The 23,371-nt window shown below is 40.7% G+C and overlaps 1 protein-coding gene and 1 pseudogene across 2 annotated transcripts in view; both read right to left on the bottom strand.

Annotated features, from left to right (window-relative positions):
• Positions 1–6,366, bottom strand: part of LOC139371055 (guanine nucleotide-binding protein G(i) subunit alpha-2-like) — a 119,272-nt gene extending 112,906 nt beyond the window's left edge. The window contains exons 1-2 of one of the 2 annotated variants that reach the window (XM_071111100.1): positions 6,032–6,196; positions 5,370–5,513 (exon numbers count right to left, since the gene is read on the bottom strand). In XM_071111100.1, the coding sequence (XP_070967201.1) occupies positions 5,370–5,487 (118 nt within the window). In that variant the 5' untranslated portion in view covers positions 5,488–5,513; positions 6,032–6,196. Of the gene's footprint in view, positions 1–5,369 lie in introns of both variants that reach the window. The other variant, XM_071111099.1, reaches the window with a different exon arrangement.
• Positions 6,367–19,258: 12,892 nt separating this feature from the next.
• LOC139371054 (sodium-coupled neutral amino acid transporter 3-like) overlaps positions 19,259–23,371 on the bottom strand; it is a 55,464-nt pseudogene continuing 51,351 nt past the window's right edge.

Genomic DNA, 23,371 nt, shown 5'->3' with positions numbered 1-23,371 from the left:
CCTTGCCCGCGTATCGTGTGGCCATGCAAGCATGTGTCTATATTTACATAAATGCAAGGCATGCCTATAAGCAATGTGTTCATATATATATATATATATATATAGACAGAGCGTGAGAGAGAAAAAGTGTGTGTCTCTTATGCAAAGCCTGTGAACTGTTCAGACATGTTCACACAAACCGAGCTGCCACTCTCACACAGTTTAAAGGAGAGGAAGACGCTGCCAAGGGAAATTTCCATCCCAGCTTAACTGAAAATGGAAGGTTAAAAATATTCAATAACAAACCAAAAAAATACAAATAATCGAAGAACATAAAAAATAAATAGTGACGGAATCCACAGATGCTCAAGCTGCTGGGGGTAGGAGATTAAATGTCAATCAAAGCTCAAAACCTGAAGGGAAGTCATTGAACGTGTGCTTCCTGTTATTGAACACTGGAGTCTTTGAGGGATAAACTCAATATATTGCAATAAATTACTCTAGCTACAAACACCCATGTCAAAGCTGAGGTTCTGAATAACGTAGTATTTGTCCTTTTAGCATTCCCCAACTCCTGGTTCAGCCCCAACTCCTGGTTCAGCCCCAACTCCTGGTCCAGCCCCAACTCCTGGTCCAGCCCCAACTCCTGGTCCAGCCCCAACTCCTGGTCCAGCCCCAACTCCTGGTCCAGCCCCAACTCCTGGTCCAGCCCCAACTCCTGGTCCAGCCCCAACTCCTGGTCCAGCCCCAACTCCTGGTCCAGCCCCAACTCCTGGTTCAGCCCCAACTCCTGGTTCAGCCCCAACTCCTGGTTCAGCCCCAACTCCTGGTTCAGCCCCAACTCCTGGTCCAGGGAGAAAAGAGATCCATCATTCCCTTCTATCTGCCACAGGTCCAAAAATAGCATCTGGTGGTGGTGGGGGGAAATAGTTCAGAAGACACTTATCACGGACAAACAGGCGGGAGGAGGTTTCTCCCTGGCTTCGTCAAGCCAACAGGATATAGTGGTAAGGCTTTTCTCAGCTTTCTGCAGGTTACCACAGCACCAAATAAGGGACCTAAAAGGGCTTCTAGGAAGAGGTGAGATGTTGCACTTCTGAGAGGATGTCACACTGACTTTAGTTTACAAGTTCAAGCCAAGGACGGAATGTGTGATTGGAACCTGTCAAGAACTGATCCAACACACTTTATCCTGCAAGCTCCACCAGTGATACACCTTGAATAAAGACAATGCAGCCTTATTCATTTTAGGGCTGAGCCAATTCGATAGCACTTTTTCGGCGATGCACCTTTTAAGGGCAAAGTTCCCGCTTTCACATAGATAGCATTCACGGAAAACTCTGCATATGTCAGCTCAATCAGACTTTACCTTTAAACCTTGGTTAATGCTTTTAACAAAGGACATGTTTACAGTGTAAAATAAAAACTAGTCTGATTGTTAATTCAAACATGCATTCTAGCTGTAGAGGAAGAATGCTATGTCGGACTTAATCCCAAATATGAGTCACTGGACCTGATCGAATAGAGTCCAAGGCTGGGATTCAATCTGATAACACTTTGTAGGGGCAATGCAGCATTTCATCCAAAAATGCAATGTCCTCAGGAAATAGCAAATGTCATAGCTTTAGAAGCTTCTGATAGGCTAATTCACATAATTTGAGTCAATTGGAGGTGTACATGTGGATGTATTTCAAGGGCCACCTTCAAACTCAGTGCCTCTTTGCTTGACATCATGGGAAAATCAAAAGAAATCACCCAACACCTCAAAAAAAAATTGTAGACCTCCACAAGTCTGGTTCATCCTTGGGAGAAATTTCCAAACGTCTGAAGGTACCACTTTCTTCTGTACAATCAATAAACACCATTGGACCACGCAGCCGTCATACCGCTCAGGAAGGAGATGCATTCTGTCTCCTAGAGATGAACGTACTTGTGTGTGAAAAGTGCAAATCAATCCCGGAACAACAGCAAAGGACCCTGTGAAGAAGCTGGAGGAAACTGGTACCAAAGTATCTATATCCACAGTAAAACAAGTCCTATATCGACATAACCTGAAAGGCCACTCGGCAAGAAAAAAGCCACTGCTCTGAAACCTCAATAAAAAAGCCAGGCTACGGTTTGCAACTGCACATGGAGACAAAGATGTACTTTTTGGAGAAATGTCCTCTGGTCTGATGAAACAAAAATAGAACTGTTTGGCTATAATGACCATCATTATGTTTGGAGGGGAAAAAGGGGGAGGCTTGCAAGCCGAACACCATCCCAACCGTGAAGCACGGGGTGGCAGCGTCATGTTGTGGGGAGCTTTGCCGCAGGAGGGACTGGTGCACTTCACAAAATAGATGGCATCACGAGGATGGAAAATGATGTGGATATATTGAAGCAACATCTCAGACATTAGTCAGGAAGTTAAAGCTTGGTCGCAAATGGGTCTCCAAATGGACAATGACCCCAAGCATACTTCCAAAGTTGTGGCAAAATGGCTTAAGGACGTCAAGGTATTGGAGTGGCCATCACAAAGCCCTGACCTCAATCCTTATAGACAATTTGTGGGGAGAACTGAAAAAGCGTGTGCGAGCAAGGAGGCCTACAAACCTGACTCAGTTACACCAGCTCTGTCAGGAGGAATGGGCCAAAATTCACCCAATTTAGTGGCTACCCAAAACATTTGACCCAAGTTAAACAATTTAAAAGGCAATGCGATCAAATACTAAATGAGTGTATGTAAACTTCTGACCCACTGAAGATGTGATGAAAAAAAAAAAAAAGCTGAAACAAATAATTATCTCCTATTATTCTGACATTTCACATTCTTAAAATAAAGTGGTGATCCTAACTGACCTAAGACAGGGATTTTTACTAGGATTACATTTCAGGAATTGTGAAAAACTGAGTTTAGGTCTACAATTTTGTTTCTGGTGTCCTTTGACAGCTCTTTGGTCTTGGCCATAGTGGAGATTGGAGTGTGACTGTTTGAGGTTGTGGACAGGTGCCTTTTATACTGATAACAAGTTCAAACAGGTGCCATTAATACAGGTAACTAGTGGAGGACAGAGGAGCCTCTTAAAGAAGAAGTTACAGGTCTGTGAGAGCCAGAAATCTTGCTTGTTTGTAGGTGACCAAATGCTTATTTTCCACCATAATTTGCAAATAAATTCATAAAAAAATCCTACAATGTGAATTTCTGGATTTTTTTTCTCATTTTGTCTGTCATAGTTGAAGTGTACCTATGATGAAACTTACAGGCCTCTCATCTTTTTAAGTGGGAGAACTTGCACAATTGGTGGCTGACTAAATAATTTTTTTGCCCCACTGTATATGAGATGATTACTTTATTTTTCATTCCTTAAAGTAATCAAATAAAAACTAAGTAATATACATAACTGAAGTATTTTATTTATCATCACCTATTTTTCTATTGTTGTCTACCCAATGTGGACCTTATCAAAGACAATGGAATATTGTCAATGTTTTGGCAATTGAACGTTTACCCTTTTCGGCTTTGGAATTTCCATTAAAAAGCTCTAAAATCAATGTAACGTCATTATTTTCAAGGTAATGCCAGGATTCCCTCTTAGCTCACCTTTCAGTTCTCAGGAAGCATTTAGAGTCATAAGGTTATTTTCTGACGCTCACGCCGATCACCATTCGTCAGGACATTAACAGAGTATTTGGTTTTGGCTCAAGCACATGCTTTGGCTGGCTGTTTGGGCTCCAACATATTCCTAACAGGAGCCCTGTGCTTCTGTCAAAACAATAGAGAATGGGAGCAAAGTGCACATGAAGCAAGACTTCACTGTCACTGTTCAGCATGGGGGGGTTAAGAGGGTGGCTATGATATGACCTCAGTCAAAAAATAAAACTGGCAGAGAAGTCATGGCACTAGAATCAGACGATCCAAATGACTGTCTGTCATGACAGTCCCTACTCCGTCACACTCAGTTCAGTTGAAAGCGCAAACACACACACTTACACCACGTTAATTAAACTTTATTACAGTGCCCTAAGGTGGACACAGCTCGTTTTTGTACATGCTGGTATTACCGAAGAACCTGACTAACCAAAGTCACTATCAAAATCGGCTTTGACGCAACCTTGAGATTTACGCTGATTGCAACAAGTGGGGGTGTTATGAGTTAGAGGGGCAAAATGAACAGATCCAGAGTACAGACAACAGAATAAAATGGAGCCAACCAAAGATATTTGTAATGTTTCAATTCCCTAACATAGTGAGCACTTCACAGACTGCAAAACTGTAAGCCAGAGTCTATTGCTTGCAACAATCATTATCGATTAGGACCTACATTGACACATGCCGTGAATGATCTGCCATTGCTTGGAGAGGTCTGAAGAACCCATTACATCCATGAGGTGGTTATCATTAATAGGCACAGCTGAAGAGCAATCAAAGTAAATCAGAAATATTCCCTTAGCTTACAATATTATTATTTATCCTGCTACCATTCAATTTCTCCTAATCCCTGCCTACATTTACATACTGCAGTATTTGAGTCAAAGTATCCCTGCACATTGTAAATGTGGTACTGGCACTGTAGCTCACATTTCAGTTTTGAATTTTATTTACTTTTTTTTTTTAAATGAGTTATGGTATTTTGATATTGAATACTGCACTGTTGGGTAAGGCTTGCAAGTTAAGTATTTCATTATACTTGACATGTTCAGACCTTAGGTTGTAGACTGTTAAGTGATTGATAATTATTTCAGGCCTGGGCCTGAAGGCTACATTATGCTGTTATCATTTAGAAACCACTAGATTGGTGGTGTCATTTTATGTTAGGATATGATCGTTTTTACGGTCTGCTATTTGACTAATAAAATCTTGACAACTTGCTGTCAACGCACGACTTTTCTATTTCGAATACTTGAAGAGTTGAGAAAATTCTGGTGGTGAGGCATTCCCCTAATGTATGACAGCAGGAGGAGCGCGGGCTCAAATTTGTGTTTACTGGTTCTGACTAGCCTACTCTGTTCCAGTTGCGCACTGGAGGCCAGAGAACCTTCTATGAAATTAGACAAAAACGCGGCTATGTAACTAGCTGTACATCAAAATGGTTAATGAGAGGGATTCGGTAGCGTCGCAGGATATATGGCCTAGTCCTCCGCGCACACTCTGGACCTCAAAGCTTTACCACGAAAATGTCCTCTATGCATCATGATGCCTAGTCTCGAAAACCCGAACCTAGGCAACAGTCTAACTGAGGCTTATGATTGGGTTGAGACTAATAAACGCCCGTTACGTCGCAAAATTACAATTCAATTAAAATATCGCCAGCTCACAACACCGTAACTGCATACAATGTAGCAAGTGTTCACGCGATTCTACGTCGATTGGATTCAGACATTAGAATGGAGTGCTTGATGGTACATACCCAACAGGAGCAGTTTCACTTCTCTCGCCGCCTTCTCCCCATCTTCTCGAAGGTTTTTGTCAATCATTTTGGACCGCTCTTGTGCAGCTTTATCTTCCTGACTCACTGTGCACCCCATGGTTCCAAGTGCACGCTTCAGGACTGCTGTTTTTCGGACAATATCACACAAAAAATGTTGCCTATTTAGGACTGTATGCCTGGGAGCGTTTAAAAAAAAGCGTTCCCAGAACAGTGTTGTGAGGTTGAGAAATTAAACTTCCCCTTTGAGAAAAACGACTGGGAAATAAGTTTGATTCGTCCACAAACCAGCAAACAAATACTTTATTCGATTTAGTCCCAATTCAGTTCTATTCCAGATGTTTATTCGTTTTTAATATTCCAAAGCCAAATTTGACGCCTATTTTTTCAACCCCAGTGATATGCTATCCAAGCCAATACGGAAAAGTAATTTGTCTGTCATTACGCGGACACTATGAGTAACAACAATTTCTTTTGAGGCGCGTCAAAAAAAATCAGTCAAGTTCACTTTTCAAGATCAGCCTCGCAGGTTACAACGCAAGGAAATGGGCCCACGGAACTTCAATAAAAAGTATTCCAGCTGTGAAGACGGCAGAGTAGATGGATTCCGTTGCCAACTTGCAATGTAACCAAAATTCACATACCCACTGTGAAGAAGCTATTCTATTTTCTCTTCTTCCTCTGTGTTTAATTTAGTCGTTAAGTGTGTGAGTGCCGTTATGCATTCTTCTCTTCGTAAAGATTTATCACGTACAAAGCCACACCCGTAACAGCGTGAAGTTCCTCAGTCTGGCGGACAAAACGAAGACAGTTCTGTCACCTCCCAATCCCCTATGCTCCCAATTTAGCAGTGCCAGCCCGTTGCGAAAAACGCCCACCTACTTTGCTTCATGGAAAATGTAGTGTTTCCCTGAAATTGTAGTCTCACTCCTGCGTTCAAATCAAATCACATTTTATTTGTCACATACACGTGGTTAGCAGATGTTAATGGGGTGTAGCGAAATGCTTGTGCTTGTAGTTCCGACAGTGCAGTGATATCTAACAATTCCCCAACAACTACCCAATACACACAAATCTAAAGGGCTGAATGAGAATATGTACATGTAAGTATATGGATGAACAATGGCTGAGCGGCATAGGCAAGGTGCAATAGATGGTATAAAATACAGTATATACATGTGATATGAGTAATGTAAGATATGTAAACATTATTAAAGTGACATTATTTAGAGTGCATTGTATAAAGTGACTAGTTATCACATTATTAAAGTGGCCAGTGACTGGTTCTCAATGTGGGCAGCAGCCTCTCTGAGTTAGTGATTGCTGCTTAGCAGTCTGGTGGCCTTGAGATAGAAGCTTTTTTTCAGTCTCTCGGTCCCAGCTTTGATGCACCTGTACTGACTTTGCCTTCTGGGTGGTAGCTGTGTGAACAGGCAATGGTTCGGGTGGTTGATGTCCTTGATGATCTTTTTGGCCTTCCTGTGACATCAGGTGCTGTAGGTGTCATGGAGGGTTTGCACCCGGTGATGCGTTGTGTAGACCGCACCACCCTCTGGAGAGCCTTGCGGTTGAGGGCGTTGCTGTGATACGGTAAAGGTTTGTCCGGGTTTTGGTGACAAGCCAAATGTCTTCAGCCTCCTGAGGTTGAATAGGCGCTGTTCCGCCTTCTTCACCACACTGTCTGTGTGAGTGGACCATTTCAGTTTGTCTGTGATGTGTACGCCGAGGAACTTAAAACTTTCCACCTTCTCCACTGCTGTCCCTTCGATGTGGATAGGGGGGTGCTCCCTCTGCTGTTTCATGAAGTCCACGATCATCTCCTTTGTTTTGTTGACGTTGAGTGAGAGGTTGTTTTCCTGACACCACACTCCGAGTGCCCTTACCTCCTCCCTGTCGGCTGTCTCGTTATTGTTGGTAATCAAGCCCACTACTGTTGTTTCGTCTGCACACGTTAGAGGAGGACATGGCTACGCAGTCCTGGGTGAACAGGGAGTACAGGAGGGGGCTGAGCACGCACCATTGTGGGGTAGTGTTGAGAGTCAGCGAAATGGAAAGTCCAGGACCCAATTGCACAGGAAGGGGTTGAGACACAGGGCCTCCAGCTTGATGATTGAGCTTGGAGGGTACTATGGTGTTGAATGGTGAGCAGTAGTCAATGAACAGCATTCTTACATAGTGTCATGTCTTTGGCTATGCCGGATTAAGTGATATGACATGCTATTCTATAAAATAATTTAACCGTAATTAATATTACCTGATTGAACTAATCATGTAAATGTCATTAACTAGAGAGTCGGGGCACCACAACATAATATTTATAGAGCTGTTATCTTCCGAATAAACTCTTAAAGACCTAGTAATATTTTACATCAATAGCAGTCAATATTAATCGTCATCTTAATTTAGTCTCATCTGAAAGTTGTAAATTCTTGGTTATCTTCACGAACCCTGGCTAACAAGTTGAATTAGCAATACAAAATTGGGTTTAATTATTTATTTACTGAATACCTAACTAATCACACAGAATTACACATACACATAATTAATCATAACTTGATTACAAATTACGTCATAAAGGAAAAAGTCCCTAGCGGGCGGAACAGATATGACAGTTTGTTACACAAAAGAAAAGGGGCTGGGTTTGAGTGAAAGAGTGGGATGACTGAGTAACAAAGGAAGAAGCTGTGCTATCGTAAATACAGTATCTTATGCATTCTAAATTACCGCCCATTTGGAAAAGGAAAATGCAATAAATATTTACTCTGAGCTGCCCTTCAGTAGGTTGGTGGTAGATGGAAGGCCGTGTTGCAAAACCCAGTCCTTTGAAGAATGTCTCTGGTGGTCAATTGGATACGTTGTAGTAACGTCGTTATGTGATAGACGGGATACTCTGTCTGTTCCTTCCTAACCCTCATTTGCAGCTGCTGTTGCTAACTCAACGGCTAGGAGGTATCACTTCTGTAGTGAATAAGAGTTCAAAGTTCATACCATTCGCAACCAAAACTCACGCTGATGTTGGCTTCGTTCTGTAGTTATTATCTGAACCATTCTGACATTGGACCGTCGTCAGCACATCCTCGGAACAGGAGGTTACATTTTCGTCAAGGCTTTATATAGTGGAGCGAGAAGGGTGTGTCTGAAAAGTATTATAACCCATGACTCTTCACAGGGGCAGGCCACTGATTGAGCAGAGCCCTAACCTTATGAAAACACAATTCTCACATTTTAGAAGCTAAAATCACATTTCATTCCATCACGAATAATTTCATATTCAAACATTTAAATTGAACAACAATTCCATGTGAATCCGATAACTCTGATGTGTAGACTTTCCACTGTAGAGTTTATGTCATCTTATCATTGATTAGAATGTCTCAGATGACAACCGAACTGACATCATATTCAGTAAGTACCATTGCATATGTTCAATTGGTCGGATTACCAGAATATAGTTCATTTCCCCCCACCTTCCGATGTTCCCAGAATCTCTATGTTAACCAAGGGGTTTGCAAATGTAACATCAGTAGGGTAGAGAGAGGAAAAAGGGGGGAAGAGGTATTTATGACTGTCATAAACCCACCCCCAGGCCAACGTCATGACAGTAGGTATTCCTCTTGTCCAGATGGGATAGGGCAGTGTGCAGTGTGATGGCGATTGCGTCGTCTGTGGACTTGTTGGGGCAGTATGCAAACTGAAGTGGGTCTAGGGTGGCCGGTAATGTAGGTGAATTGATCCTTGACTAGTCTCTCGAAGCACTTCATGATGACAGAAGTGAGTGCTATGGGGCGGTAGTCATTTAGTTCAGTTATGTTTGTCTTCTTGGGTACAGGAACAATGGTAGCCATCTTGAAGCATGTGGGAACAACAGATTGGGATAGGGAGCGATTGAACATGTCCGTAAACACACCAGCCAGCTGATCTGTGCATGCTCTGAGGACGCGGCTAGGGATGCCGTCTGGGCCAGCTGCCTTGCGAGGGTTTACACGTTTAAATGTTTTCCTCACATCAGCCATGCAGAAGGAGAGGCGGGGGGGTGCAGTCCTTAGCAGGCAGTGACGGTGGCACTGTATTATCCTCAAAGCGGGCAAAGAAGGTGTTTAGTTTGTCTAAAAGCTTGACGTTGGTGTCCGTGACGTGGCTGGATTTCTTTTTGTAGTCCGTGATTTCCTGTAGACCCTGCCACATACTCCACCTTGTCCCTGTACTGGCATTTCGCTAGTTTGATTGCCTTGTGGAGAGAATAGCTACACTGTTTATATACAGACATATTTCCATACCACATTCCATGGTTAAATGCGGTGGATCGCGTTTTCAGTTTTGCGCAAATGCCGCCATCCATCCACGGTTTCTGGTTAGGGTAGGTTTTAATAGTCACAGTGGGTACAACATCTCCAATGCACTTCTTTATAAATGCACTCATTGAGTCAGTGTAAAGGTCAATGTTGTTCTCTGTGAATGACCGGAACATATTCCAGTCTACGTGATCAAAACAATCTTGAGGCATGGTTTCCGATTGGTCGGACCAGCGTTGAATGGTTCTCGTCACTGGTACATCTTGTTTGCGTTTTTGCGGAAGGAGCTAGAAGGAAGGAGCAAGATGGTGTCATGGTCAGATTTGCCGACGGGAGGATGGGCTTTGTATGCATCGCGGACGTTAGAGTAGCAGTGGTCGAGGCTATTGCGCATGCGCGTAGCGCAATCAATATGCTGAAAGAATTTAGGTAGACTTGTTCTCAAATTTGCTTTGTTAAAATCCCCAGCTACATTAAATGCAGCCTCAGGATGTATGGTTTACAGTTTGCATGTAGTCCAGTGAAGTTCCTTAATGGCCATCTTGGTGTCTGCTTGATGTGGAATGTACACAGCTGTGACAATAACTGATGAGAATTCTCATGGTAGGTAAAATGGCCAGCACTTGATTGTAAGGAATTCTAGATCAGGTGAGCAGAAGGACTTGAGTTTCTGTATGTTGTTATGATTACACTATGAGTCGTTAATCATAAAGCATACACCCCCGCCCTTCCTTTTCCCAGAGAGGTGTTTATCTCTGTCGGCGCGATGCATGGAGAAGCCCGGTGGCTGATCCGATTCCGAACATATCCCGTGAGAGCCATGTTTCATGAAACAGAGAATGTTACAATCTCTGATGTCCCTCTGGAATGCAACCCTTGCTCAAATTTTGTCTAACTTGTTGTCAAGAGACTGGACATTGGCTAGTAGTATACTCGGGAGCGTGTGCGATGTGCACGTGCCTGGCCAGGCGGCCGCTTTGTCTGCTCCTTCTGCGGCATCGTTGTTTTGGATCGCCTACTAGAATTAGCATAATTGTCCTGGGTGGTGATCCGAACAGAGGATCCGTTTCGGGAAAGTCGTATTCCTGGTCGTAATGATGGTAAGTTGACGTTGCTCTTATATGTAATAGTTCTTCCCGGCTGTATGTAATAAGACTTAAGATTTCCTGTGCTAACAATGTAAGAAATAATACATTTTTTTTAAATACTGCATTGTTTTCTAAGAACTCGAAGTGAGGTGACCATCTGTCAGCGCCATACTGCTGTCATGTTCAATGACAGATACAGTCCCAGTCAAAAGTTTGAACACCTACTCATTCCAGTTTGTTTTTTTTGCACTATTTTCTACATTGTAGAATAATAGGGAATACATTAAAACTATGAAATAACACATATGGAATCATGTAGTAACCAAAAAATTGTTAAACAAGTCAAAATGTATTTGATATTTTTCAAAGTAACCACCCTTTGCCTTGATGACAGCTTTGCACATTCTTGGCATTCTCTCAACCAGCTTCATGAGGTAGTCACCTGGAATGCATTCCTTCTTAATGCGTTTGAGCCAATCAGTTGTGTTGTGACAAAGTATGGGTGGTATACAGAAGATAGCCCTATTTGGTAAAAGACCAAGTCCATATTATGGCAAGAACAGCTCAAATAAGCAAAGGGAAACGACAGTCCATCATTACTTTAAGACATGAAGCTCAGTCAGTCCTGAATATTTCAAGAACTTTGACAGTTTCCTCAAGTGCAGTCACAAAAACCAACAAGCGCTACGATGAAACTGGGTCTCATGAGGACCACCACAGGAAAGGAAGACCCAGATTTACCTCTGCTGCAGATGATAAGTTCATCAGAGTTAACTGCAACTCAGATTGCAGCCCAAATAAATGCTTCACAGAGTTCAAGTAACAAACACATCTCAACATCAACTGTTCAGACATTCATGGTCGAATTGCTGCAACAAAAAAAACACTACTAAAGGACACCAATAAGAAGAAAAGACTTGCTTGGGCCAAAAAACATGAGCAATGGACATTAGACTGGTGGAAATCTGTCCTTTGGTCTGTTGAGTCCAAATTTGAGATTTTTGGTTCCAACCGCCGTGTCTTTGTGAGACACTGAGTAGATGAATGGATGGTCTCCGCATATGTGGTTCCCACATGATGCATGGAGGAGGAGGTGTGATGGTGTGAGGGTACTTTGCTGGTGACATTGTCTGTGATTTATTTAGAATTCAAGGGAAACTTAACCAGCATGGCTACCACAGCATTCTGCAGCGATATGCCATCCCATCTGGTTTGCGCCTAATGGGACTATCATTTGTTTTTCAACAGGACAATTACCCAAAACACACCTCCAGGCTGTGTAAGGGCTATTTGACCAAGAAGGAGTGTGATGGAGTGCTACTTCAGATAACCTGGTCTCCACTATCACCCGACCTAAACCCAATTGAGATGGTTTGGGATGAGTTGGACCGCAGAATGAAGGAAAAGCAGCCAACAAGTGCTCAGCATATGTGGAAACTCCTTCAAGACTGTTGGAAAATCATTCCTCATGAAGCTGGTTGACAGAATGCCAATAGTGAGCAAAGCTGTCATCAAGGCAAAGGGTGGCTTCTTTGAAGAATATAAAATATATTTTGATTTGTTTAACACTTTTTTGGTTACTACATGATTCCCCATGTGTTATCTCATAGTTTTGATATCTTCACTATTATTCTACAATGCAGAATTTTTTTAAAAATAAAGAAAAACCCTTGAATGAGTAGGTGTGTCCAAACTTCTGACTGGTACTGTAAATCAAAACATTTAATACATGACTGAGTGTCACGTTCTGACCGATCTTGACTACTCTTCCTCAGATGACGAGGTGAACCGTTACACTGAGAGCATTTTCATTTGATATCTCATTAACTCTAAGTTTGAGTTATCTAATTTAATTTAGCAAAAATCTGTTATTGCCGATTACATTTTTCTCATTGCAATGAATAGGATAAGGTCAATTTCATTAGAGTGAAAATTGCTTACACGACTCTATTTCATCTTGAAAACATAATTCATTGTTGTAGGGGAAATTAAATAAAACTAGTGATTCCAGGCTTTACAACTAGATGCACATTTTTAGGTTTATCTAGTTTTTTTTGTTGAGTTTTTACTTGTATTTATTTTAAGCTTGTTACAAGACTAACTCATCATCTTAAGAGACCTGTCAACATTGCTCTGATTGTTTAAAAGTTGTAAATAGATACAGAATAAATGACTCTACTGTATTTGTTTAGTCAAAGCTCTAAATTCAGTGCCATAAAACTTAAATTAGTAGCCGGGGTGTTTATTTGCTTCAATCACTGAACACAACCGGTGCTTATTATAGACATTTTTCTATTTGAGCCAGGTGTCTATTTCCTTAATGCACACAGCTTCTGCTCAATAAAATGTTGAAAAGACTACCACACTGTTTATTGTGACCAGTTGAAACATGATTAGGTCCATTCTGTCACTTGTTGCACCTTGTATCACCACCTAGTTGAGCTGACCATGTCAAACCAAACAGCTGTCTCATCCATGGCAATGATGTTGCTCTCCGCAATCTTCTTTTGCGTAATCTGTATGGTACTCACTGAAGTTCACTCGTAACAATTTATTTAGACCTGATGTTTATTTGAAACAGCTGTTTATTTGTGGAAATATGTGCCAATGGCTGGCTATTAAAAGGGATGGACGACTACGTTTAATTTATGTTTTACTGTATGCATAGTTTGTAAGCATCTCACTTATGGCTCTTGGGTGTCCCCTTGTGGTCTTGGGTGTGCACACAAGTCTGTATGATCAGAATGAAAACATAAATTCCAGATACTAACCCTTTTCATTAATTGACTCAGGATGCATTATTTATCTTAATCATTGAATCAGAGCTCAAAACCTCAAGACACTGAATGTCAGCTATTAAGATCAGATCTATGTGGTAGTATGCCTACTGGTCATTTCCTCACAGCCAACTGATATGGCAGGGACTGTATCTGAATGTTAGTGAACCATATTTGACTGAAAAATATTCCAGTTGATGAGCTCTCCTGAGCAGAGTAGCTGTGTTAGCTTGTTGTCAGCACAGAAGACATGCCACTTCAGCTTAAGCACAGCAGCCTACACTCATTAATCCCCAAGGCCCCATTTCAAAGTTAATTACATTTCGGTATTGACAATTGCTGGAGGAGTAATGAAATTAACTTATTCATAATAGACAGTATAAAAGAAACACACTTGTATCGAATGTGTCCACATCTTGGGCAGAATGATCTTTCACTGTCTGATGATGGCTCATTACAACAGGGCTATTTTTTGTTTTGTCGAAATGTACTTTAATTGTTTCCCTGCCAAGCCAATCTTAAAACAAAAAGTGTAGTTCAAAATGATACTCTCTTTGTAAAATGCCATCTGAATGGAACAAAACCTATTACAGTGCATGCCAAAGAATACATTGAGTCTATATATCAAAATGATATATATATATATATTTTTTTTTATTTAACCTTTATTTACCTCTGCAAGTAAGTTAAGAACAAATTCTTACTTACAATGGCGGCCTACCCCGGCCAAACCCGGACGACACTGGGCCAATTGTGCGCTGCCAATTGGACACCCAATCACAGCCTAATGTGACTCAGACTGGATAGACTAATCTTATTTTCAAATCCATGAATTCGTATAGCTTCTCAACACCAACACACTGTTCCGATATTCTGTTCCAATATTGAAGTATAAAATAAGTGTTTGTTGATTGATGGAGGGGTTTTGACAAGTTAGTGATCTGTTGAAACCTAGTGATTCTGTCACGTTCTGACCTCTATTTCCTTTGTTTTGCATTTATTTAGTATGGTCAGGGCGTGAGTTGGGTGGGCAGTCTATGTTTGTTTTTCTATGTTTTGGGGCAGTTCTATGTTTTCGGCCTAGTATGGTTCTCAATCAGAGGCAGGTGTCATTAGTTGTCTCTGATTGAGAATCATACTTAGGTAGCCTGGGTTTCACTGTTTGTTTGTGGGTGATTGTTCCTGTCTTTGTGTAGTGTTCACCAGATAGGCTGTATTAGGTTTCACGTTCCGTTTGTTGTTTTCGTATTCATTTAGTTATTTCATGTATCGTCATTTATTTCATTAAAGAACATGAGTAACCACCACGCTGCATTTCGGTCCTCTCTGTCAACAAACGAAGAACGCCGTTACAGATTCATTGTCACCATTGGCAACTATACAGTGTCAGTTAAGGCCAGCGTGCATTTTCACATGAACATAAACGCATCATCATCATACTTCAGTGAGCAATCTGCCTGGGAGAAGTAAACAGCACTGCTTAAAATAGAGGCGATGGGACAGAATGTGTGTGATTTGTGTGTCTGTTTGATGAACATCAACTGTTAAATTATTTTCTTCCACAGTATGAATAAATATGTTTATTATAGGTTTATTTAGTACATAGTGCCATCGAAAGGGACATACAGTGGGGCAAAAAAGTATTTAGTCAGTCACCAATTGTGCAAGTTCTCCCCCTTAAAACAATGACAGAGGCCTGTAATTTTCATCATAGGTACACTTCAACTATGACAGACAAAATTAGAAAAAAAAATCCTGAAAATAACATTGTAGGATTTTTAATGAATTTATTTGCAAATTATGGTGGAAAAGACAGAGGTCAAACATTTTCTGTAAGTCTTCACAAGGTTTTCACACACTGTTGCTGGTATTTTGGCCCATTCCTCCATGCAGATCTCCTCTAGAGCAGTGATGTTTTGGGGCTGTTGCTGGGCAACACGGACTTTCAACTCCAAAGATTTTCTATGGGGTTGACATCTGGAGACTGGCTAGGCCACTCCAGGACCTTGAAATGCTTCTTACGAAGCCACTCCTTCGTTGCCCGGGCGGTGTGTTTGGGATCATTGTCATGCTGAAAAACCCAGCCAAGTTTCATCTTCAATGCCCTTGTTGATGGAAGGTTTTCACTCAAAATCTCACGATACATGGCCCCATTCATTCTTTCCTTTACATGGATCAGTCGTCCTGGTCCCTTTGCAGAAAAACAGCCCCAAAGCATGATGTTTCCACCCCCATGCTTCACAGTAGGTATGGTGTTCTTTGGATGCAACTCAGCATTCTTTGTCCTCCAAACACGACGAGTTGAGTTTTTACCAAAAAGTTATATTTTGGTTTCATCTGACCATATGACATTCTCCCAATCTTCTTCTGGATCATCCAAATGCTCTCTAGCAAACTTCAGACGGGCCTGGACATGTACTGGCTTAAACAGGGGGACACGTCTGGCACTGCAGGATTTGAGTCCCTGGCGGCGTAGTGTGTTACTGATGGTAGGCTTTGTTACTTTGGTCCCAGCTCTCTGCAGGTCATTCACTAGGTCCCCCCGTGTGGTTCTGGGATTTTTGCTCACTGTTATTGTGATCATTTCGACCCCACGGGGTGAGATCTTGCATGGAGCCCCAGATCAAGGGAGATTATCAGTGGTCTTGTATGTCTTCCATTTCCTAATAATTGCTCCCACAGTTGATTTCTTCAAACCAAGCTGCTTACCTATTGCAGATTCAGTCTTCCCAGCCTGGTGCAGGTCTACAATTTTGTTTCTGGTGTCCTTTGACAGCTCTTTGGTCTTGGCCATAGTGGAGTTTGGAGTGTGACTGTTTGAGGTTGTGGACAGGTGTCTTTTATACTGATAACAAGTTCAAACAGGGGCCATTAATACAGGTAACAAGTGGAGGACAGAGGAGCCTCTTAAAGAAGTTACAGGTCTGTGAGAGCCAGAAATCTTGCTTGTTTGTAGGTGACCAAATACTTATTTTCCACCATAATTTGCAAATAAATTCATAAAAAATCCTACAATGTGATTTTCTGATTTTTTTTCTCATTTTGTCCGTCATAGTTGAAGTATACCTATGATGAAAATTACAAGTCTCTCTCATCTTTTTAAGTGGGAGAACTTTTTAAGTGGGAGAACAATTGGTGGCTGACTAAATACTTTTTTGCTCCACTGTATTTGGTGCAATAGGACCTATTTAGAAGTTCCAAAATCATGATGATGAAAAATTATTTTATTATTTTTATTGCAACACTGTTTACAGTACAATTACTGCCAGCAATGTATTCAAATATATTGATATACAAGAAAATAAAGACATAAAAGGAAGGGCAAAAAGGTTTAAAAGCACTTTAAAAATGATTACATTTATCTTTTTAATTATCAAACTAAAACTGTACCTGCTATTTACATTATGCAAACTAGATATTGAATGAAAAGGGTTTACATTTATATACATTATTTATAAATGCTGGCCGAAGTCAATATTTCATTAAAGTTGTTATAAACTCATATACCAATTTAATTAAATCACACAAGGAAATGAGAGTTTGATACTGTATGGAGCAAGTTACCAGACTAGTCAAGGTATCAGATCAGCCACTTTTACAATGTCGCCCCCTGGTGCTAATAAATTATATTTTTAAGGGCTGATACTGTATGTCACAGATTTTTTACATTTTTATTTAACTAGGAAAGTCAGTTACGAACAAATACTTATTTTCAATGACGGCCTAGGAACAGTGGGTTAACTGCCTTGTTCAGGGGCAGAATGACAGATTTTTACCTTGTCAGCTCGGGGATTCGATCTTACAACCTTTCGGTTACTAGTCCAACGTTATAACCACTAGACTACCTGCCGCCCCAGAATAATATACCAGTAACAGTTGTATATGGCATCAGAATAACACAAACATGTTGTTAAAATATCTGACTTTAAACATTGATCTTTATCTAAATGGAAACAGAATCATCTGTTAAGCTATGACATAAATGAGTAATAGACAGAGAGAGCAGAGCTGAGCTGGCTGATACTGACCAGTCTCTCTATATACTGGAACATGCAGAATGGTCATCATTCTCTGAGGAAGAGTTGATCAATGATTGATTGAGAGAGGACTTTGTTTGCCCTCACAACTAGGTTTGACAGAACAATGATACAATACTTGTGTACAATATTACAGCACTCACTGTATGTAATGTTGAATCTGTAACTTCATCACAAGCAAACAACAGAGAGAGACAAGGGACATTTCACCTGATCTATCAAACCTGCTCAACACAAGGAGTTGGCAGACAGGTATGTTTAAAAAACTGACCAGAAATTATATGCCACTCATACCTGACAACACTCTAGTCTGAAATTATGAAAGGTTCAGTCAGGCTTTTAAATCTTACATGCTCATTAAATACTGCATAATGATAAGAGATCAACACTTCAATTACACTTATGGTTAATGAATCCCTTGATTGTTTCACAATACAATATAGTGTCTAAGTACCACAATTCAAATACAATACATCCATGCTTCATTTCAACAACATGGACACACTTACAATCCTCACAGTACATCCACTGTACACAGTTGTGTTCTTTCCATATTGAAGCAGATGAACAGACATACACCATGTTCACACACCATGTTCACACTTAAATCATTGCAGGACTGCTGAGCACTATGCAGACACCGAACAGGAGAGAAAGAGCTTCAAGTAGTTGGAGGAAACATCCTTGTACCATGTTAGACCGTAAATACATATATTTTTGTAATGTAACATACACAGGATTATATAACGTACTTAGGATTTAGACACATGTTCATAGATGGTTATTACAAAGGGTAGTCCGTTAAAATCATATCTATAAAATGTATGAGAATCTTACAAATAAATTGTTTGCATGTCAATTGATTAATTGGCTATCGGAAAAAGTTGTGCTTATCAGCTGACAGTGCTATAACTAACCACCTACTTTGCAGGGATGTTAGAGAGACATTGACACCACATTGTGTTCTCATCATGGCACCATGTCACTAGACTAATCTTTAGTTAGGGACCAAGCTCAAAAACGGGCTTGTCCTGGAAATAACTATATTTACACACGCCATCCTTGATTCTCCACGTAATGAATTGACCCTGTGAGTTTTAAAAATATTTTTTTGTTAATCTCTGATTACTCTTAGTAAATGTTCAGAAACAGCATAACAACAAACCTGGGTAGAGAGCCTCCTCTTACACTTAGAACACTGGTCCTAGATCAGTGAGCCATCTCAATATCAAAACATGACGATGCAGAGATATACACCCCCACTGATCCCGGATGAGGTTAACAGTACCCTCCACCTCCAACACCTCGATAACAGACTCTCATACTGAGGAGGCAGCTCATAGCCAGGCTGAGGAGGCAGCTCATAGCCAGGCTTTCCTTCCATTTTAGACATCAGAGCTGCTCCTCGAAACATGAAAAAGCTATTCTGATATAGTTCAGTGCACATATCGAAGAGACACACCAATGTGAAATGCTAGCCTTAATACTGTTGCTGAGGATAGACTGAAAAGTCCATACCCAATCTTTCTTTATCAAAAAAAATAATGAAAAAAAATATATATATCTCTGTATATACAGTACCAGTCAAAAGTTTGGACACACCTACTCATCCCAGGATTTTTCTTTATTTTTACTATTTTCTACATTGTAGAATAATAGTGAAGACATCAAAACTATGAAATAGCACATATGGAATCATGAAGTAAACAAAAAAGTGTTAAAGAAATATATTGGAGGTATATTGGAGATTTGAAATTCTTCAAAGTCGCCACCCTTTGCCTTGATGACAGCTTTTCACACTCTTGGCATTCTCCCAATTAACAGGTGCGCCTTGTTAAAAGTTCATTTGTGGAATTTCTTTCCTTCTTAATGCGTTTGAGCCAATCAGTTGTGTTGTGACAAAGTATGGGTGGTATACAGAAGATAGCCCTATTTGGTACAAGACCAAGTCCATATTATGTCAAGAACCGCTCAAAAAAGCAAAGAGAAACGACAGTCCATCATTACTTTAAGACATGAAGCTCAGTCAAGCCTGAAAATTTCAAGAACTTTGAAAGTTTCTTCAAGTGTAGTCACAAAAACCAACAAGCGCTATGATGAAACTGTCTCTCATGAGGACCACCACAGGAAAGGAAGACCCAGAGTTACCTCTGCTGCAGCGGATAAGTTCATTAGAGTTAACTGCACCTCAGATTGCAGCCCAAATAAATGCTTCACAGAGTTCAAGTAACAGACACATCTCAACATCAGCTGTTCAGAGGAGACTACGTGAATCAGACATTCATGGTCGAATTGCTGCAAAAAAAACACTACTAAAGGACACCAATAAAAAGAAACACGAGCAATGGACCACTGGAAATCTGTCTGATGAGTCCAAATTTGAGATTTTTGGTTCCAACTGCCGTGTCTTTGTGAGACACTGAGTAGATGAACGCATATGTGGTTCCCACATGAAGCATGGTGACACTATCTGTGATTTATTTAGAATTCAAGGGACACTTAACCAGCATGACTACCACAGAATTCTGCAGCGATACACCATCACATCTGGTTTGCACTTAGTTTGACTATCATTTTCAACAGGACAATTTTTTTTCTTCCCTATATTTAACAAGGCAAGTCAGTTAAAACCTCTTTGGGATAGGGGGCAGTATTTTCACTTCCGGATGAAAAGCGTGGCCAACGTAAACTGCCTGCTACTCAGGCCCAGAAGCTAGGATATGCATATAATTGGTAGATTTGGATGGAAAACACTCTAAAGTTTCAAAAACGGTTACAATTGTGTCTGTGAGTATAACAGAACTTATTTGGCAGGCGAAACCCAGAGGGCAAACCAAACTAGATTTATGAGCCACCTGGTTGCAGTTCCTATGGCTTCCACTAGATGTCAACAGTCTTTAGTAATTGGGTGATATTTTTTCTTTGAGAAATTAAGAAGTAGCCCTTTCCTTTCTGTGTGTCAAGCCAAGTGTACTCTATGTTTGTTGCGTGCTCCACGTTGATTTTATCTGCTATTGAACACAGTATATTCCGTCTTAAATTTTATCAATTATTTACGTTTTAGGATACCTAAAGTTGGATTACGAAAGTTGTTTAATGTTTGGACCAAGTTTACAGGTAATTTATTAGATAATTTGTAGTCATGTTGGGAGAGTTGGAACCAGTGTATTTCTGAATCAAACGTGCCAAATAAATGGACATTTTGGGGATATGAAGACAGAATTTATTGAACAAAAGGACCATTTGTGATCTTTCTGGGACATATTGGAGTGCCAACAGAAGAAGATCTTCAAAGGTAAGGCATGAATTATATCGTTATTTCTGAATTTCGTGTCGCACCTGCTTGGTTGAAATATGATTTCACGTGTTTGTATGATGGGGTGCTGTCCTCAGATAATCACATGGTTTGCTTTCGCCGTAAAGCCTTTTTGAAATCTGTCATGGTGGCAGGATTAACAAGAAGTTAAGCTTTAATTTGGTGTATTACACTTGTGATTTTATGAAAGTTAAATATTTCTAATAATTTATTTTGAATTTCGCGCTCTGCAATTTTTCGCTAACGGAACATCTAGCCGTAACAGGTTTTAAGACCAAATTCTTATTTTCAATGACGGCCTAGGAACAGTGGGTTAACTGCCTTGTTCAGGGGAGAACGACAGATTTTTACCTTGTCAGCTCAGGGATTCGATCGTGCAACCTTTCGGTTACAAGTCCAACGCTCTAACCATTAGGCTACCTGCCACCCGATGGCCTACCACACCTCCAGGCTGTAAGGGCTATTTGACCAAGAAGAAGAGTGATGGAGTGCTGCATCAGATGGTCTGGCCTCCACAATCACCTGACCTCAAACCAATTGAGATGGTTTGGGATGAGTTGGTGAAGAGTGAAGGAAAAGTAGCCAACAAGTGCTCAGCATATGTTGGAACTCCTGTTGGAAAAGCATTCCAGGTGAAGCTGGTTGAGAGAATGTGCAAAGCTGTCATCAAGGCAAAGGGTGGCTACTTTGAATAATCTCAAATATATTTTGATTTGTTTAACACGTTTTTGTCTACTACATGATTCCATATGTGTTATTTCATAGTTTTGATGTCTTCACTATTATTCTACAATGTAGAAAATAGTGAAAATGAAGTAAAACCCTTGAATGAGTAGGTGTGTCCAAACCTTTGACTGATACTGTATATATATCATACTGTATTGTAATGGTAGAGTCATAAGACTGCACACACTGTACAGTTGCATATCAGTTGCATGGTTCCATCCTCTGATATCTGTGAGGAATGAAGCCGAGCGTGTAGATTAAGGACGGCATCTGGCCACCGGGGTGACAACACCAGCACGGGTCACTGGACGTTGCCACAGTAACCACCGCTCTGCCTCTGTCCAATAGCTTTTAATGCCACATTCCCTCAGCTATTGTACCGAATATTGCCATGACCTAACTACATCAATAACTTAACACAGTAGACTTGGCCTACAAACATGAAAGAACTGCCCAGCCTCCAACCATCTGTTGTGTCTTCTTCTCCCCTACTGAAAGCTATGTGGTTATCTAGACTAGAGTGTGGCAGTTAGATTCTTGCTGTGATTGACAGATTACACGTTTATAGGGTAATAGATTATGGGTCTGGTCTGGAGGGCAGGGCTGGGCTGGAATGGGAGGTGGTGGCAGATTCAGCAAGCCAGCATGACTTTCCATTTGTTTCTAATGCACTATCGTCTTCCCCAGGAAAGTATGTTGGCCTTTCCCTCTATACACAGTTTGGCTGGGGCTACAATTCCATGGACCTTGAGTGAGAAGCAGTCCAACGGGGAGCAGAAACCTCCAGAAGATTGAATTCCCCATCTCTAGACACTATGGCCCACTCATTCTGGAGGAAGAGATAGTGCATCTTCTACTAAATATGATCCATGACAACACAGAGAAAATACAATACAGGTCTAGATTTACAATATAAAAACAGAAGACTTATAGAAGCAGCCTAATGACCGCTGCTTGCTTTGCTACTCCCCGACGTCCAATCAATGAGGATAAAGCTGAGGCTCATTACCATAAACAGGAAGCCTATTCCAGCGAAGCAGGCAGCCTGCGAGAGAGGGAGGCAGAGGAGAGGGAGAGTGAGACAGAGGTAATGCGCACAGTTGATAACTCTGTCACTTAGTTTCAGCCTTCATGCACTCAAAGTGATTAAACCACCATTATTGTAGTCTGGGTCCTGTGTACCAATTTCTTTACGTGAATTATGATATTAGTGTGGCATGACATTAAAACTGCATTACCCACTCAGAGCATATTTCAAATTAATACTGAATGGATGAGTGTATACATTTAATCTGCATCATCTATATTTAGCACTTCAAACATTGTTTCAGCACATAATCTTCAGGCACTCTCTCTGTAGATATTCTAATCCAATTGAAAGCTCAGAGTCATATTCCGGTAGCACTTTTTAATAACTCCACATAATAAAGCATTTATAATGGATTAGTAAATAGTTTATTTATCATTTATTAATATTTACTCCGTTCATTAATATAGGTCCTTATAAACCATTTACTAATAATTAGTTACGTATATTTATGAGTGGCCTCGTCTGAAATGTGTGCTATTTATACTTTATAAATGTTATGAGTGACCAGTGGAATTTCTCACAAAAAGATGGACATGACATTGGTAGACGTTTCAGCAGTACCCGATGCTCCTTAAGGTCTCAAAATAGCCCAGAACAAATCAATGGTAAAAGAATAAGCACACAACACAGGATGTTAAAGGAAACATGTTGAACATTT

Source organism: Oncorhynchus clarkii, chromosome 17 (genome assembly GCF_045791955.1).
Source record: "Oncorhynchus clarkii lewisi isolate Uvic-CL-2024 chromosome 17, UVic_Ocla_1.0, whole genome shotgun sequence".
NCBI classification, from domain to species: Eukaryota; Metazoa; Chordata; class Actinopteri; order Salmoniformes; family Salmonidae; genus Oncorhynchus; species Oncorhynchus clarkii.
The sequence above is the reverse complement of the archived record's forward strand: the minus strand, read 5'-3'. Positions and strand labels throughout refer to the sequence as shown.